At 34.3% G+C, this 19868-nt stretch overlaps 1 protein-coding gene across 3 annotated transcripts in view; it reads right to left on the reverse strand.

Annotated features, from left to right (window-relative positions):
- LOC124635326 (knirps-related protein-like) overlaps positions 1–19868 on the reverse strand; it is a 67570-nt gene that overhangs the window by 35997 nt on the left and 11705 nt on the right. Inside the window, exon 3 of one of the 3 annotated variants that reach the window (XM_047171203.1) lies at positions 6568–6600. The exons of the other annotated variants lie outside the window; for them this stretch is intronic. Coding sequence (XP_047027159.1) covers positions 6568–6600 — 33 coding nt within the window. The remainder of the gene's footprint in view (positions 1–6567; positions 6601–19868) is intronic. 3 annotated transcript variants of the gene reach the window in all.

The raw sequence follows: 19868 nt of genomic DNA on the forward strand, positions 1-19868 counted from the left end.
TTTCGAGTTAAGCCTGTCTGTGATTGGTTTTATTAAGTTTTGAATAAATTTTGTTCTCAGGTAGATATTTGTGCGTAGTGTGAATGTGCTGACAATTCTATGAGAGATAAAATTGGGATTTTGGTTATAAATAAGTTTGGTGGTGACTTAAAAATGTTGTAGGTATTTTGATACTAGATTTTATAATATCTATTCAAGAATAAAATTACACAAAAAGACACTAGTGGTGAATTATGGAGATATACACAGGTAATGCAAATAATATAGCCTGCAAAGAAAGTTTATGGCAAATTGAAAATTTGTATATTTATAATCTACTCCGTATTCCACAATCTTACAACCACGTCGGACAGAACTCTTCCAGACTTCATAATGGACAATTAACACAAAACAACAACAGACAGAGACAGAATAATTTTCACAATTCGCTGCATCGTAAATCGTATCGATTTGTATCGATTGCATTAATCGATATGTTTATACGGAAAAACAATGAATGTAGGACAGTGTATTGGCCTCCTGCCAAGCCTAATGTGTATGTTAATTACTTCGACCTAAGCATAATGTCATGTTAACCAGTATTAGTAATGTATTGATCCAGTCTTGACGCAATACGTACGAAGTACTTGGTTGACTGGTTTTACCTTTGTTTCAGTTTACCTGGAATTGTTAGACTGTGGTCACGGAAAGCAGCTTGTGACGTCAGAAGCTTTTACTCGTGTCCCATGATTTTAAAGTAGTTTGCAAGTAAAGCTTCATACAAAATGTGCTATCTTCACTGAATATTATGACATCAAAAGCATTGCTTTTTCTATTTAAGGCTTGTCTGCCATAACACACTTAGAAAAGGAGTCTAACCCTTCCAATGATTCATCTTCTCCACGTAACCCTACGCTTCTCGATACAATCGCACAACCGACATCATTATATTCACAGCAAACTACTCATAAAATTAAAAACATCATGATACCAATCGGCGAACATCGGCAATCTTCGTATAAGATCGGGTGGCGATCAAATAATATCACATGTTTATGTTAAGATTCGATCTCTATAACATATTCTATGCGTTTGCGACGAATATTTTTCTTTGCTGAAATTACCGTTAGTGACAGTAGTTAACCTATGGTTTACTAATCGTGTTTAGAGATTGCAATCAGCTGTTTAGATACTTGTTTCCTTGCGATGTCTGGTTTCAATGTGTGCGTCATAATATCTGGGAAATTAAGACTTCTGGTCTGCAGTCATTAACTTGTGTTTCCTTAGCTTGTTTTACTATTCGATTACGTCTACCATGGGCCCGTCTTAGGACAAGTTGGTGGTATAATATGACTCTTTTAATGCATCTGGTACGACTTATCGTTATAAACATAATCAGAAGATACGGTACTAAAAGTATGTGGCCTAAACATCATAATGGACGGATTGATGTATGTATCTGTATCGATGTCTGATCTACATACATCAATACGCTCAGATGCTCCTAACTCAATAAACCCATCGATCAGACTCGAACAAACAGAAAACACAAATGGCTACCAATAACAGTTATAAAGTCGACACTCCCAGAAGTCTCAATTACCTTCCCCCTCCCTTCCCTCCCTGGTTTCCCATAGTATTCGTGTGTGGGGAATCGTGCGCCATTACTAAGGGAACCACGAATAGCTTGGAGCTACTGGCGAGAGGAATTTCCCAGGTAAAGCCCTGATTTAGCTCTGGAAACAGTTTGGAGTTTATAGGTTCATGTGTGTTGTATGGGAGTCAGAGACGAAATTGATGTTCTTTAAACTCTCATTTGCTACAAGTTTCTAGCCCGTGACTTCGTCAACGTTTTTGGATTTCGTGTGAAGAGAGTAAGAACTGATAATAACCAGCCTATCTAATACATATACAATTTGTTGCACAATTTAAAAGAAAACTAAATTACTCCGGTTTAGGGTAAACCAATGCTGAATAGAAGCGATCAGAATCACACAAGATAGAGTTTGAAATGTGTGGGACAGTGATATGCTATAGATAGATAAGAGTACAAAATTAAAGCATATTAAAGTGTTACTTTTGCAGAAATATTAATGAGGTTGGATTGTTATAACAGGAGTTCACATTCCTTTGATTAGGAAACTATAGTAGGGAAGACCATAAATCACAAAATCATTGCTTTGAGCGCGATTATTATGATAATGACTTTTTCATATAAACAATTTCGTTATCTATATCAAAGTGTCCTTTTATTAATAAGGAAGATTCTCTACTTTCTCATAAAGTTAGAGTTAACAGTTTCCGGATGTCAAAGGTACTGCACGGTTAAACGATATGGAATTAATTCCATACAGCCGGGCAGTTAACTTGGAACCCCAGTTATCTCTATACTCAGATGATATTTTAAGATAAAACCTATAAAGATATAAAGAGCTTTGATAGTGTACCTGTTTTTGATGGTGGAATACACGGGTAAGCGTTTGTGGCGGGCGCGATACCTATGATTTTTACAAATACTTTTTAACAATTAAAAAAATATTGATACATAAATATTTCAGGCATAATAATTTTTATTTAGCTCCAATATTTAAATGTATCATTTCGCTTTTCACTGTATAACTTTAAAAATCAACTTAAAATTATAGGTAGGTACTTAGCACAAGGAGTTTCACATATTTCGGTATGGAATGAAGACAAAATATGCCAAATCTGATTTCTATCTGCATACGAAATAACACTTATAAAACGCACCAACTAGTTTCAATCTTCTATTCAGTATGTTTTCATTTCCCCTCAAGTAATTAAATTTGCAGTGTAACATTACTATAAATAATGAAATGAATAGGGTTCAACTTGAAACTCGCTATTACTTGAGGAAACAATCACTTATTTAGTTCCACTGTCAGACTGTCATAAGCACTTAACTAATAAGTTTGTAATGCAAATTATATTCCCTCAGAAGTGTTTATTGAGTCGATAATTACGTATTTACATTTTAATGATTGACGTAGATTTTGTTTTCTTGTTATTGAAAAGATTTCATTGATATTCTAGATTTAATGAATCATTTTTCACAAGATTTTCTTGTAAATTAATGTAAAAGAGATTGTGAAAGCTTCGTTGTTATATTTTGAAAGTATGTATTGGCAAATACACACTCAAGATTTTCTTTAAATAAATGAATGATGGAGTTAATTTTCTCGACTTAGGAATCGAACCCAAGACGTCTTATGCAAATAGTCACTATATTTTAATAAACTAATATCATCATTAACCACACAAATTAATTCAAAATTAAAACTTAAAACCTTAATCAAAAATTCAAAATCAAAATATAGAACACCATAACTAAAAAGGCGAAGTGTAAAGTATCATTATAAGGTTATAAATAAGGCTGTATGCTAGGCGGGCGGCGTGGGCGGGATCGTGAGAAACTCTTCGTTAGCGCTCTAACCACATAAACCTATGAAAATTAATATTACATGGATTTACTGATCGATACCCAATGAATATGGATCCAATCGATATTAATTTGTTATTATCGTTAGTTTTCTTCAACCATTTGAATATTAATTCCATCTTATATTAATATTAAACTTTGGTTTTTTAACAGATACAAATAACAATTAGTCATACATATCATATTTCTAAAGATTTTAATCGTGATTGAAAAAAAAAAAACAAATAAAATAATACCTTCGAAAAACAAAATGATTAAGTATCGCCTCCCATCTTATATTTAACCTCGACCTAATAAAGATTATGAAAACGGCGTCTGCGCAGACTTATAGCTTTCAATTTGTAGATTTATCTTGTAGATAGCGATCGAAACAAGTGTAAACAATGGATAGTCTGATGTGGGTTTACTGACGATGTGTTAAGTCGGTCCTTCAATATACGTGGTTAGAAACACTAAATTGTATTCAATAGATTTTTGATTAATAATAGCTGTGGTTCGCGGTTTGAATTGTATATTAAATGTTAAGTAGTCCATCAAAATGGGTTATCAAAAATACTTGGGAAATTGGTTCCGTCTATCTCGGGAAATAGGATTTTATAGTAATTTTTCTACTTTGATAATCTTTCTTGCAACATGGAATATTACTGGTTTTAAATATTAAGGGTGTTTACTTCTATGTATAATACTGCTTATTTCTATGAAAGCATTATCTGTTGATATAAAAACTAGATTAATATATTCAAAAGTCCATAATTCATGTGATGGAAAGGACCATTACCATTAGGACCAAAACAAGAGCTAACCTCCATCGCACGCAGAACCGTAAGTTACTTATAATTCATTTGTGAAATAATATCTATATTTCAGGATCAGAGGTCAATTTACAAAAATGACAATGCTAGAACCCCGTACGAAAGAGATGGCCATAGGAACTTTCTCGAGAAAGAAAGGGATAGCTACACAGTCGTGCCAATCGCCGCAGGCGTCGCACTATGCAACAATGATGATGTTACTGCATACATGCAGTTCAATTTCCATATAAAAAATCATAGCCTGTCACTTTGAACTCTATTTTATGCGCAGCAAAGTTGAAGGTTTCGGCAGTATTTTTTCTGGGTGAAAGAATAAAGTTGGTGAATTGCAAGAAGTGTTCAAACGCATGGCTTTATTATGTGTCGAACAAAATGAGGTTATTAAGGCTCATTGTAATGGGTCGAAAGTTGACGCTCTAAGGGATTGATGGAAAATCACGAGAAATGAACTCAATACTAGGAATGCTTTTGCTAGATATTTTATGTTGGCGGTACGTTTGAAAAGTTATAGAGAAACATTTTCGCTTTTTATCACGTTTTATCTCTTTAATTTGACGTTTTATGAGCATTTCTTGGATTAGAGTTTATGTAGAATTAGAAAAAAATACTATAATTTTTACAATTCCGCAAACATTGTACTTCAAAACACAAAGATAAAAAAATCTAAATAAGTCAACTCTTGAAAACTGACTTATACTAACTCACAATATGGGAGGTATTGAAGTGAAAAAAAAAACAAACCAAGCTTAATAACTTAGAAACCTACAAACAGTAATTAATAACAAACTTGAAATTCAAAGTAAATATTATTAAAACATATTAAGAGCGGCCGGTGCTATCGTTCGGTTAACCTGTAATTAAACTGTGGTTATAATCGCCTGATCGAGTTCCAACAGAGACATTAAGAGCTCACGGTTCATCTTCGTAGAGATGTACTTTTTATAATTTAAGCTATAACTATTGATTGTCTGAAAGATGTATTGAGTAAGAAGAGAGTGAATGTTAGTATGAAGAGAGACAGTGAGACATATTGCGCTGACATAAATAACTTAAGAACCGTGCAGGAAGAAAGATATTTTAAGTTTTCGTATTGTTTTGTAAAACGGAAAAACATATTTGTGAGTAAGTCTGATGGCAATGTGGACGAAATTAGAATGAAACATTACTCAAAATAGAAGTTTCATAACAATGAGTAAAGGGACTGTCAATTACCTTATTATAACTAAGTACTGATTTGTATAATTTTACATAGATTTAGTTACACAAGGGCGGGAACAGTTGACATAGTGTTGAATATTAAATTATTATGTTTTTCCATGACAGTAGGTACCGATCATATTACAATGTTAATGTCTACACTTTGACAGAACAAATGATTGGTTCATTGTCACATTGAGGTGTGACCCGAATGACAAACATTATTTAATTATTATTTAACAAACATTTACATGACATCTGCCACCTCCAAAACCAAAGTACCAAAGTATAAAATAAATATAGCTATGCTATAGTACAGCCCTAATGTAGTTTGTTTATAATGTTCCAAAAATATTAAATTACGAACAGCCTCGGGTCAAAAGTGATTGTATACAATTACATCTTGATTACAGTTTAACCTTTTGTTAATTACGGGAGCGGTGTAACCGGACGATTTTGTTTTAACTATTTTTAATAAGCGTGCGAATGTAGTTCTTCTATGTTCATAATTATTGTCTCGAGGGCGTACAGATGTAATCGAGAATCGAATAAGAAAATCTGATGACGTAACAGGAATCGATTATTGATGTTCGAAACGTGTCGACATCGCTTCACACCTCGTTGTGCGGCAATAAAACAATATCGATTCTCAACCGTTAAGCACCAGACAATCGATAAAAAACAACTTGCTACAAATTCTCCGATGCGTCGTTCGATATTTCATTTTGAAAAAAGAATGCTGGCCGAGCACGGCGCGAACGTAAAACAATTGAAGCATAATTCTATCGGCGTCTATGGCGACCCGAGTGACCCCGAGCCGGGCCGAGCTCGCCCGAGAATAGCCGAGTGAATCCCGCCCACCCCTATTAGGAATTGCTCAGCTAATAACTGTTTTTAAAGGGATTTTAAAATGAAATTAGTTCTATTGCCATTAATAAAACCCATGGTTTCAGAGACTAGTCATTTGCGTGGGTGTTTGTAAACAAGTAATAAAGTAAAAAACCTGTTCAAAGTTACTAAAGTACACAAGATAATTAAGAACATTATTAACTTAACCTTAGTAATTTATGTATGCAAGAAGTGATAATTAAAGAAGCTAATTACATATTAATTTCTTACCGTATTGCTCATGAACGGAGATGGAGAACATACCTGGAACACAAAAAAATAACAATTATAAGCGACAAAGTTAACAAAAAAGTTAAATGTATCTTCGGATCAGGTTAAAATATTGGTAAGCGCTTATTATTAAATTTGAATGGTTCATAATCGGTTTAGTAAATAGAAAGTCCGAGAACTCACGGAAAGCATTATCACCTTACTGATGCTATTTAACCCTCCAATGCGGCGGGCGGTCAAGTTAAACAATGGACGAAAATATTTCGTCCCATTGACTTTTGTAAGGGTTGATTGATTTACAACTTACTGCTTTACTTAATACTTAAATAAACAAAGTTGTGGTTTTGGAGGTAGCAATGATGGGATTAAAACGGGATGTTTGGCAGTTTTTTTTTGTTTTCTTAGGAATGGTGGTGTGGGTTATTCATTCACTATTATTTTTTTCGGTCAGTGTTTATGCCGGTTAGCCTGTTTTATGGAAAATATGCCTTCTTTTTGAATGGATTAGAATTATTTGAGAGGATTTGTGTTCTAATTTTGGGCTTAGCTTAACGAACAAGAAAAAACGTAAATGTAAAAGAAAAACCAGGTAGTTTATAAATTTTTACTTCATAGACTTTAAATTAAAATTTAATCCAAAAGTTTTGGATTAAATGGGTTAAATTAAATGGGTACTGTTTTGGTCCAAAATACAAATACTAAAACATTAAACTAAATCCCGACAGCAATTACTACAAAAAAAAAAAACTTACAAACAAACATACAAACTTAGCACAATGATATCGACCGGCGGACACCCACACTACGCTATTACCAAGGCTCTAACAGCTTAAGTGCTCCGTTAATACACTCACAATGCTCACGCGCATTCAAATACGGTTAGCACAAAAATCATAGTACAAAAGATGTTTTCAAGTTATGGCCGCGTTAATAGACCATACGTGCGATGGCATGTCCTGCTGTGTAATGGGTGGTAGACTATATACCCATACGAACCATACTCTATGGGTTATGGGATTCTTGAAATGGTTAACCCACTTCATGAAGACGTGTTTATTTTTGAGTGGGTGTGGTATTAAATTGACGTACCGTCACTATTTTAGGGTTAACTTTGATTGAGAGAGATGGTTGGTGATTTAAAAAATCTTTCACTATTTGAAATCTCTCTTCCCGATTAACATAGGCTGTATTTTATCCCAGTAAAAGTAGTAGTAAACCATGAGAAAAACCAAAATTGGAACAGGCTTTTTCGCATGTTTGTTAGTAAAAAAACAAAAGCAAACACATTTATGACGAATCAATACACTCTATTTATGTGTCGTGCCGATAATGATCGCACAAACACTGTGTAGCGAAAGTCGCCGAGTTTCCAAATTAGCACGTCCAGATGACCAACGATTGATAGAGGACGAATTAGCGGCTTTTGTTAGACTGTGGCCGAGCACGTAGCGGGTTAATAGACGGACCATGACGTATTGACAAAAATACAGGACATTTTCATTTTTTTCCTTTTCAATTAATTATATTTTAATTCCTTGTCAAAAATAAATATGATTTTATTATTTTAAAATAAATATGTAGTTAAAATAAGTGTTAATTAAGAACAATTAGGACGTATGACGTAAGTTACTTAACTTTGAAAGGTTGCAAAACTAATACGAAAACGTTTGTATGCACATGCACATTAACCTAAAGATCAGGCCCGCCGCTAGCTGTTTGTTCGCCCGCGTGCAAAACCGATTATGCCGCCCTACGACTACATATTATACTGGGTTTTGTCAAAAAATATATAAGGGGTCCAGGGGGTCCGGACCCCCCCGCCCTTTCATATCCATTTTACTTGTCCAACAGAAAAAAATATGTACATGCACCGCTCTGATTGCAGAAAACCCACCTACTTTTGGATGCATAAATATTGCAATATGTACATACATATATTACACATAACTTTTTATTTACTTGAAATGCTCTAAGTGTTAGAGTAACCTAAGAAGTCCTGGGTTAGCCCATAAGCAGACTAAGCAATTGCTTAGGGCATCAATGCAGTGCAATCATTACCCAAGTGGCCCCTATGTATTGAAAGATTGTGATTAATGGGTAGGTACCAACATAATGTATATCAAAGTGCTTAGAGCAGATTATGGGTAACTTAAACTAACGAACTTAAATATCTATAGCAATGTTTAATTTCGGTAGAATATGTTATTAATGGTTTTTGGTGGGTTTCCCGTTGAAAAAGTCAACGCATGAGACACATTTCATATGTAAGGAAGCGCGGGCGAAGCGAGCGCGAAATTTTTTTAGTCTAAGGACACAAAACAAATAAAAACCACTGTAAATTAACAAAGCAAAGTCAAAAAGTAAGATATGCACAGAAATAAAGTGCAAATGTACATGAAGCCGCGAGCGAAGCGAGCGCGATTTTTTCCTTAGAGTTTTCATGAAGTAAACATGATGATTTTTCGGAATTGAATGCCTCAACAATTAAACAAAGATAAATAGCGATCAGTGCCGGTTTTAACTCAACCAGCGCCCTGAGCGAGATTTCTACGGCGCTCTCCAACTGCAATTCAAACCCATACGAAAAACAGAGACGTATGTAGTTACCGATTGCGCGAGCGAAGCGAGCGCGAATATTTTTTTTATAGTTAACAAGTCGAAGAAAAAATTACGTAAAATGTAGCCCAATCGTACATAAGCTGGTTGATGAATGCAAAAACACTGGAACATGTCTTCTGATTGCGCGAGCGACGCGAGCGCGAAATTTTTTGTTATATTTTAGAACTCATAACCAAAATTACTTAACATTTTGCCCAAACGTACATAATTCTTTGTTGGTGATGGCGCCTATGTATTAAAATTTTGGGACTTAAAGTAGTACCGTAAATAAGAAAGTTCATATGGAAACTAGAAGTTACTTTCTTATTAATAAAATAACTTAAAAACGACGCTACCTTTTTGCTAGGGTAGACTAAAAAATTGTTGAAAAATAAAAACAACTGTGAAGTGAAGCAAGCCCGAAAATGTTTGAGTTTTGGATCACTAAAAGTCCTAAACATATATAATAAAAAGCGACTGTGAAGTGAAGAAGCCGCGAGCGAAGGGAGCGCGAATTTTTTTGAGTATTGGGACATTAAAAGTAGCTTGTGATAAAAAGTTGAAGCGTAAAGCAAGGAAACCGCGAGCGAAGCGAGCGCGAAAATTTTTGAGTTTTGGGACATAAAAGTAGTGTTTGTTCGAGAATTTCTCAAATTTAACGCGTAATTAAACACTAATTCGCTTCGGCTATTTCTAAAATCTGATGTAGCTTCTAAAGTACTGATTATTTGTTAGAGGTATTTTAGTAAGGCCTTTCCAGTAAAATATAATTTATTTGTAGAGAAGTGATTTATAAACTGAAAACACCTATCGATAATATAATCTAAAATAAGCTCTAACTTCTAAAGTACTAAGAATTGGTAATTAGTATGTTAGTACAAAATGTAACGCTTGAAAAGACCTTTCAAATGATGTATGACTCATTACTAGAGGGGGAGTAGACCAACAACCAAACATTTCGCCCATTGTTCTTTAAAACAAAAATAGGAGTAACATTCTGATCAAGGATAGGTTGGGGGCGCCTGCGGCGCCCTTTATATCCGGCGCCCTGGGCCGTCGCCCAACCGCGCCCTACCCTAAAACCGCTACTGATTGCGATATCTGACATGGAGGCGCGAGCGCAGCGAGCGCGAATTTTTTTGGGGATGCAAAGGGTGAACCCGTCAAAATTGATAGGGCGAGACCAAAGCGAGGGCGGCTTTTTCTGAAATTTTATTGCTAATGTACTCATCTATTTTGAGTAAAAATATTTTTATTACGTAATTATGGTTTAATTTTGCTGTATGGGTTAATTTTGCCGCCCCGTAAATAGTGCCGCCCAGGGCATTTGCCCCCCCTGCTCTCTCCCCCCACGCTACGCTAATGGTTGATCTTAAATCGTTTTTAATAATTTTTAATTTTGAAAATGTTCAACAGATGTAACTGAAACCGGCAGTGTAAGTAATATTCTTAGCGCTATTGCTGTGTTCGGAAATATTGAAATCAAATAATTGGTAAAAAGATATTGTATTTTTTTAATATTACGTGATAAGTTGCTCGATTTGCCGCCCCCTAGGACGTGCCGCCCGCGTGCGGTGCACGCCTTGCACGCCCGCTTACGGCGGGCCTGCTAAAGATGATTCAACAAAGCTCACATTCACGTACTATTAATATTTATGCAGTTATAATAACTCAATACAATTTATTGCAATGATTCGACCCGTCTGTATGAATAACAAGAATACAAATAAATATTGATATTCATAAATTAAAGGTACAGGTTTTTTATTTAATAAAAACAGTTTTCAAGGTAAATATGAAGGACTTAAGTGTATCAGTGTATAATTACAGTTAAAAGCACTGAGCACCAATAATTATGCAAATATAACAAATTGGTGTAATTACGAGTTTTGTCTGATTTTTAAAAAAACATAAATTACCGTGTTTTTAGGAAAATATTACATAGTTTGAATAATAGTTGTTAGTTTTTGCAGACCGAAAATTTGTTATAAATATTCATAAAATGTCACAATATTTTCTGATTTATCGAATGCCATGGTATGTAACCGCGAACATTTATTTGAAAGTGTCAGGATTCAAAGCGATTTTAATAAATATTTTTTGGTCTAGAAGCATTATAAAGTAAAATATTACCATTCATAATTATCAATAAATATGCTCATTTTAGATACACATTGCAAAAACTTGAGCAAAAACCAGGTTCATGTCGTTAATTATAATTAGAATAAATTATAAAAAATAAACAAATCTACACTTACATTCGATATTTTTTATCTACTTTGTCCATTTTCTTGATGTGTGCCTGTTTTCACTGTTTATAATTTTGTTTTATTTTCTCAGTTGTCATGGTCACCCTACAGAGCATTTAGCGGGTGCTATTACAAGTTGTTCGGCCGTTTGTTAGCACTTTTACGGACTCGCATGAAAGTCAATTGTGTTACGTTTAGTTCTTCCGTGTGCTCTGACAATTTGGGGTTACATTCGCTTTTTATAAGGCTCACTAGTTTATTTATAACACTTGAAAATATTTGTTATTCATCGCACACATTTTCCTTAAAGACTGCTCAAATCAAACACGTGTGAACAAGATACCATTTGTGGTCGACCGGTTGATAAAGGACAATGGGCACAAATATATGGGACCTGGTATACCCCACCAATAGGAATGTCATATATACCATTGGATAGGTCTTTTTATGTAGAACAATATTTACTATGACAGCTTTGTTGAAATGTTTGTCCGTTCTGAGATATAGATCAAAAACTGTGCAAAAGTTAGAACTAAATAATCTATTGATAACTCAAGTTTTTAAAGGAAAATCTAAGTACTACCAAGTGTAAGTCTTGTAAGTGCTACCTGCTGTGCCCGTTAGGGTCCATAATTGTTACTATTAGGTATGTAGCATTTCAACCTTTTATAACGGACAAACAATAGAACAAAGCTGTCATTGTAAATATTGTTCCAATTAAAAAGACCTATCCAACGATATATATGACTTTGCTATTGGTGCGGTTTCTCATTACGCCCAAAATCCAGTTGATACAATAAAAGGTTGAAATGCTACATAATAGTAACAATTATGGACCCTAACGGGCACAGCAGGTAGCACTTACAAGACTTACACTTGGTAGTACTTAGATTTTCCTTTAAAAACTTGAGTTATCAATAGATTATTTAGTTCTAACTTTTGCACAGTTTTTGATCTATATCTCAGAACGGACAAACATTTCAGCAAAGCTGTCATAGTAAATGTTGTTCTACATAAAAAGGCCTATCCAATGATATATATGACATTGCTATTGGTGGGGTATACCAATCTGCCCATTGTCCTTTGGGTCAGAAAAAACTATCCTATCAAATCCAGAGCATCTCAAACTTGCTCAACTAAAAACACTTTATAAATCTATCAAAAGGTTAAATCTATTATAAAATCTGCGGCCCCGCCCCCTATTTAAAAAACAAACATCGCATTATTGTTCTAGTCCAATCAGTTTAATCTTTCACAAGACACTGATACTCAAAGTTTTCACACACGGAGCGTTCTTTGAGATAAATGTGTATGATAAGTTTATAGTAATAGGGGTTATGTAAACATATATGTAGCTTTGTTATATAATTATCGAGTTTATAAAGGTTAGTGCTTGGCCTAATGAGATAAGAGGGTAAATTATATCGGTTTAGCCTTTCAGCATTAAATGTTGATTTAATTTTAATCATATATTGTGTATGGCTATTTCGACTGGCCTTTATTCAGGATGTGAACAAACAGATATCATTTGTTTATTCAGGGGCCATAAATCAATTCTAGATTATCTATCTATACTAATATCATAAAGACGAAACATTTTTTGTTTGTTTGTTTGTATCAGAAAGGCTCTAAAACTATGGAATCGATTTGAAAAATTCTTTCATTGTTGGAAAGCTACATTTTTCCCGAGAAATATAAGCTATCCTTTATCTTGGTAAATGTAGTAGTTGCCACGGGATGCCGGTGAAAACACGGGCAAACGGCAAATTTTTTTATATACCAAATAAGTTGGTCCTTTGATACAAAGACTAGCTAGAACCATAAGTTATACCTATTTTAATACAAAAATAAGGCACATCACATATGCTGAAGTCGTGGGAATCTCATAAAGCGATTGACGCGCTTCGTTATGTAGAACGCTCTGTAATTGCGCTGTACGGACAGCAAGGCAGCGGTAGCTTTACATCGCTTTTATTGCTACAATGCTTTGTGACTGTATTGACTACTGATGTTTTTATTGGCTAGTCTTTGTGTTGATTATTTGGTTATTTTGTTAATATTAGTAAAATTGTAATTCTTTTTTAATTTGTAGGTATAGGCTCGCTTTATAATATCTCTTGTGTAATTGAAGATATACCATGTATTAGTCTTACTTTGATATATGAATGAAAAAGTATTGTGGAATGGTAACGGAACTTAAAAATAAATATTTGCAAATGTAATACTAATTTTAATTTCTTACAACGTCGATGAAGAAAATAATAGCCCAGTAACTAACCAAGTTTATTCCTAGGACAGCCATGCTGAGACTTAGCCACGCCTATATTATTTGAACTTTTAACCTCACACAGTTTATGTCCATCGTAATGTACTGTACATACCCAACTTTAATACGACTCTAATAAAACAACACTAATTAAAAAAAAAAAAAACTAAAATCCTGTTACTTGTTGTTTTTTCTCCGCTCCGTTTTCAACGGTATTCACACATACCATAAATCGAAACTTCAAAATTACGAGGCTAAATAAAATAGAGCTATCATCAAACAACAGTTCAATTATTCACACAATAAACCGTAAAATCCATGACATTTATAAACATACGATCGATTTCGTAATCGATTACGAATCCAAACATCGATGAATCGATTCATCGATCGAATCAAGAAAACACACGAAATGGACAATTATTGGTCACAAATTAAATTTCATGGCGTGATATTTTATTCCCTGTTATGCTGTCGGTACACGCGATGATACGATATCATCACGCTATTTGTTACGAAGGGTTAAATTGCTATTGAGATAAATGTTTTGCTATCTCTACAGACGGGTTTTTTGAGAGTAATTTTGTGTTACACCTTTTTCTTTTTGATTTTGATTTGTAAAAGTTATTCTATATGTTGTGTAGTTAGATCTACATATCTAAGTTTGTCTGCCTAGCTCAGTTAGGTAGTAAGAATTGCAGTATAGGTGCATTCAAAAGATTTATTTTCTTAACAAAGTTCTGAAGAACTTTACTAGGTATATTAAGCTAAAATAACCATAAAATTGTGACCACCAAAACCTTAAAATCCACTCCAAAATTCCCTCCTAACAACTAAAGCCAGTTACCCACAGGTTGTAAACAAACAGAGTTTAGTATAGTTGTTAATACAAGCGGCAGTGTGTACCAATTACGCGCATGCGTAGTTAGTAGCCACTTAACATGTTGCGTTTGCGCCGGTGGCTGGGATTAACTTGGTAGACCATACTAATAGTTAATATACATGTATTAGGCTGTAGTTTTTTCCTGTGGCATCACTTGATAAAAATATACAGGCCTTCCATTTTTGTCTGTTTTACCAAAGATACAACGAGGAGGATAATGCGGTTGCGAAGGAAAATTACTTTTCAATTTGCCAAATCTGAGAATGACATGTGATGCATACATCCTTAGGGTGCTTACATAAAGAAACAGGTTTCCGGTACAAACAAACCTGTACGGGTAGGTACCGATCAGTGCAGGTATAATATTTCAATACAATCCTATTCACTCACTTATAAAGAAACAGGTTGTTTACCAGTTTCAACTTACCTGCCTTTATATGCAGGTAAAATGACGGTTGTATCTACATTAGTAATATTCCCAAAGATACAAATATGTGAATCATATAATTTGATACAATTAATCAAACGTATAAAGGAAAATACATCAAGATCCTGAATGATTTCATCGGACAAATATATCAAATCGAATCCAAAAACCGAACTTGTCTCTAACAAAAAGTTCTTTCTGACATTCATGTCCTATTTAACAGCATTTTTTCCCAATGTTTGTTTTTTGATCTCAAAAATCCGAAACTCTAATCATAACAACCAATCACGAGTCCCGCATAACTCATTAGACCTCATTACCACTTGTGAACACCAATGAATCAATACCACCATTTACCAACTTATCGAAACATCCACTAACAAAAAAACAAATGATTATCGACGTTGCGCGCATAGAATTAAGGGATAGGTCGCATTTGGTGAACCGTAAAGTTAAAGTTGGGTTTTTCTAACCCGTTGAAATGTCGAAATATTTTCTTACTTAATTCCTTAAGCTTATGCGTTACCATGTTAACCGTGCGCTCTGTTTGCACTTTAAGCCCATACAAATAGAGGCGATATTCCAATGTTTTTATTTGTCGAACTAGGATAATATTGTTAGTGTAAAACAGTGATGTTTACATAATGAATGGTTAAATCCGTGATTAAGTTTGTCCGTTCGTTAACGAAGGTGTGATATGGGCTGTTTCGAGGTTAAACGATAGTTTCGAAACAAACTGTGTTTGGTTTATGTATTAGTATTTGATTATATGATTTGTAATGAACATGTTTTTGGTGAATGTGTTGATCACGATTTCTCTTTGCAGGGTGAGCGTCTTTCAAAATTGGTCCTTTGGCATTGAACCTTCAAGTCTTCAGAGAGAAACATGTACAGGTATGTTCAAAATTAAATGATTAGTCTTAAGTGCAGTAGATTTTTCTTAGATATTATGAAATGGGGAGTAAACGCTGTGTCCTTTTGCGACTAAGTCATTAGGTATAAGATTAAGGTTTTTTTAGATTTGGATCTATGAACGTGGACAATTTGCTATTCAGTCAATCTAGTACCAACTCACTTGTAGACTTGCCAAGTTTTTCGATTATTCAGCTCTTTGAAAGACATTCCAAAGGCTGTGTACAGAACAATATTATAACATTGAATATATGACAGATAGTACCATCTTCAGCCTCAAATTGAGATACAACGTGGGATCGACATTTCGTAACATTCAGAGTTCAAAGTGAATCGGTTCGAACGTTGCCATAGTTGCTCTAAACATAATAATTGTGTTTCCTTGCACCACATGTCTTAGTTATTTATGTACTGTAAAGTTCAACTTTAATACTAACGTTGTTTTGGTGATTTGTTTCCATTTTTATACGAGATTTTTGAACACCAATTTCCCGTGGTTTCCTCTGTGCAGCTTGGAAGATACTTCCCGAAAGTGGACAAAATATAGTCTATGTCTACCGGAGATTATACAGCTTTCTATCAGTAAAATATTTTTTGATATCGATTTAGTAGATTCGGAGCCTTTACTGTACAAACGGACAACAGTTTTTCTCCCTCGTGTAGTTAAGATTAATTACGCCTCTCATACTTGTCACTTACTTTGAATTTAAACACACTTCAGTTTAATATTTATTTGAGGTTTAATACACCTTGTACCACAGTTATAAAATGCCAAATATGCAGTCATAAACCTGCAAAGACGTCTCATAACAAACGATTTTCTCCCATTACACTGTCGAGCAGTAAAATCAAACAATTAGAATATTTAATAAATTCCGAGCTACACATAAAATATTTGAGACAATAGCTACTTTCCGTATGTACATCTGTGCGGTCGTAAACTCGTAACGTATTGTCCAATGGAATCAAACCTACGACTTGACACGAGTGATATTATTTAATTTCGCAACTGAGAGGTGAAGAAGTTAGTTATTACATGAAATTACCTTTTAAAGTAATTAGATCACGCGAATCTGTTACGTGACGTGCTGAGTTCAATTTGTGGTTTGTTTTTGTTTGTAGTTTGGTTTTTTGATCATGTGTGTATGTTGTTAAACTTTGAACATGGCCCCTTTGTTCTTTTACAAAGATAAAATACCATATTTGGCATGAACAGATTTAAAGTATTAGTTATCCGGATGCGGTAAGTTGTTCTCTCATAACCGCAGGGAATAGCTTGTAGTTTATATAACTCCCTAATATGGACGTCTTTCAAGAATATACATATACAACTAAAAAGTTCCCATAAACTTATTAAACCAAAACTCTTAATTTCATAACTGAATGCAACAAACAGTAATAAGTAGTGTATCAGACCGTGACATTGTATCACAGTAAGTCACAGTTGACTGTTGACAGTGAACGAGTTTGCCAGTAAAAGTGAAAAAATGAATACCGCTCTAGTTCTCACGGGCTGGTCAAGTGTTATGTGTGCGTGTGAGTCATAAGCGGACGCGATTTTATAATGAACTTGACTTTTTTGTGCTAAGAGCTAAGTAAACATATTTTTTTGTGATTCTGGAAATGCAATCAATGTACACGCTCTTAATACATATTTATTTAAACTCCATGTACACAAAATGATACATTGGCGGAATTAATGCCATAACGCATTCTATATCAGTGTCAACCAGGTCTTATATTTCGTGGGTACATTAATTTCCCCTTATGAATCAATTGATGTATTAAATCATTGATACAATTATCATAAGATCATTGTAAACCACACACTAATTACAACATTAACGACACATATTATCAAAAATACCGACAAACAAGAACATGTATGTGTTGTGGTTATAAATGATGTGGTTGAAAATGACGTCATAATAATCATTTGTTAATATAATATGTGGCATGATTTTACTATGGATATGAGTGTACAAGTAATTCTTTTTAGACTTTGAATTAAGAGCTCATTCAACGCGCTAATCTTAGGAGCTATAAAAATGTTTAAATGTCTATTTAAATCTTAGATAGCCTACCTATTAAAGAAGGGTATAGGCCTTTATTTATCCGGACACGTTTATCCAGATTCTAATTTACGGGACATGAATGAGACAATTGGAATAAGTTTTACACTAAAGAAAAAGCTGAATTTCGAATACCATTTCAATATCGCTTTATCTCATCCCTTAAACCTCAATACCCACTCAGCCTTGATCTTGCTACCGGCGCGTAATTAACTGCGCCAGTTTACGCGGCGGCGGCGCGTGCGCACGTGACGTCAGCCATTGTTCCGATTTAATTAGTTCAATGTTGTGAATGAGATGGAAAAAAGTGTAGCGTAGATAGTCAGATTATCAAGTTCAGGTGTAAGGTGATGTGTTTGTTTCAGTGTTTGTAATTGAAGTAATGTTTGTGTGTGCGTGTTGTTGTTTTTTTGGTTTGGTGAATTTAGTGTTTTGTTTGTAAGAAAGATAGGCAAGTAAATATGGGTTGGGCATTAATAGTCTTTTGACGATTTTGATCCTCTAACAAGACTGAAAACAATTAATGCATTAATTACAAACTGCCAACTTACTAATTTCGAACAATTTCAAAATCCTTCTCAACCACCACAACAATTTCCAGAAGCAAATAAATAAATCAATAAAAATCCTCAATTCCTTACAACAATCTACACCTGACAGTACAAAATGGCTGCTTATTTACGAATACCAATCATAATTCAGGATGACATTGTGGTAGTAAAATTGAAATTCTATCGTAAGCCTAGTAGGTTATGGGCACTTACTACGTAGGACCTTTAGTGGCCACGACACGACGACGACACGATGCGGTCACTGTCATCAGCGTAAATCTTTCTAAAGGTAATTGTGAAATGGCGTATGAAAATAACTCTGTGACGTTTACTTTATAGTTCTTTTATGTTGTGGTAGTGTTGTTTATTTATGGGGTAAATTCAATTTCCTGATTAATAAGGTAAATGGTGTGGGTTTATGGTGTTTGTAATCAATTTACAGTAGGGAATTTTAGTTTGAGGGAAATCCAGATGATCGTCTTCTCGATTCAAATTACATATCTATGTATATAGTATACTAGCTTCCGCCAGCGGCTTCGCCCGCGTGGTGTGTAAATAAAAAGTAGCCTATGTGTTAATCCACTGTATCATCTATCTACATACCAAATTTCAATCAAATCGGTCCAGCCGTTTTTGCGTGATTGAATAACAAACATACATCCATACATTCTCACAAACTTTCACATTTATAATATAAGTAGGATTGATTTCTGACACAAACGCGAATTTTACCTAAACATTTAAATAAAACTACTTTTACGGCAACCATGGTCCGATGCTAAAAAGGATCCGAAACTTCGGGATTAAATAATATTAATATGATCGCGATAAAATCCGTAAAAGTAGTTTTATTTATTTAAATACAAAACATTTATGTATTTACATAAATGTAGTTGTAGTATGGTATGTACGTAGTAAAATAAACTACCAAGAATTCCTAAAGCAATAAAAAAATACTGAAGCCAAAAAGGTAATTTCTTCCCCACTCAAATAAATCGCATATAATAAACAGCACGTTTTAGCCATCAGACGTTACGGCGCCCATAGAATCGCACTCAGCTCGAGTGAGGGAAGCTTGTCTATGCTCAATAGACTCAAACAGTTACGTCGGCTGTTGCAAGCTTGCTATAACATGTAGTGTGACAAGCTTGGGAAAATTCAATTTTGATTGATTGGGCTTTTGGAACTGAACGTAACTTGCTTTTAGGTAGTAGTTGTTTTAAAGTCCAGTTTGTGTATATCACTGTATCTTGTCGACAATAATACCACATCGCATTTTTTTTAAATATCATGAATTCTTGTACTTTATACCTATCCTTCAATTTTGCTGTGTTTCAAATTAT

The sequence above is a fragment of the Helicoverpa zea genome, chromosome 12 (genome assembly GCF_022581195.2).
Source record: "Helicoverpa zea isolate HzStark_Cry1AcR chromosome 12, ilHelZeax1.1, whole genome shotgun sequence".
NCBI classification, from domain to species: Eukaryota; Metazoa; Arthropoda; class Insecta; order Lepidoptera; family Noctuidae; genus Helicoverpa; species Helicoverpa zea.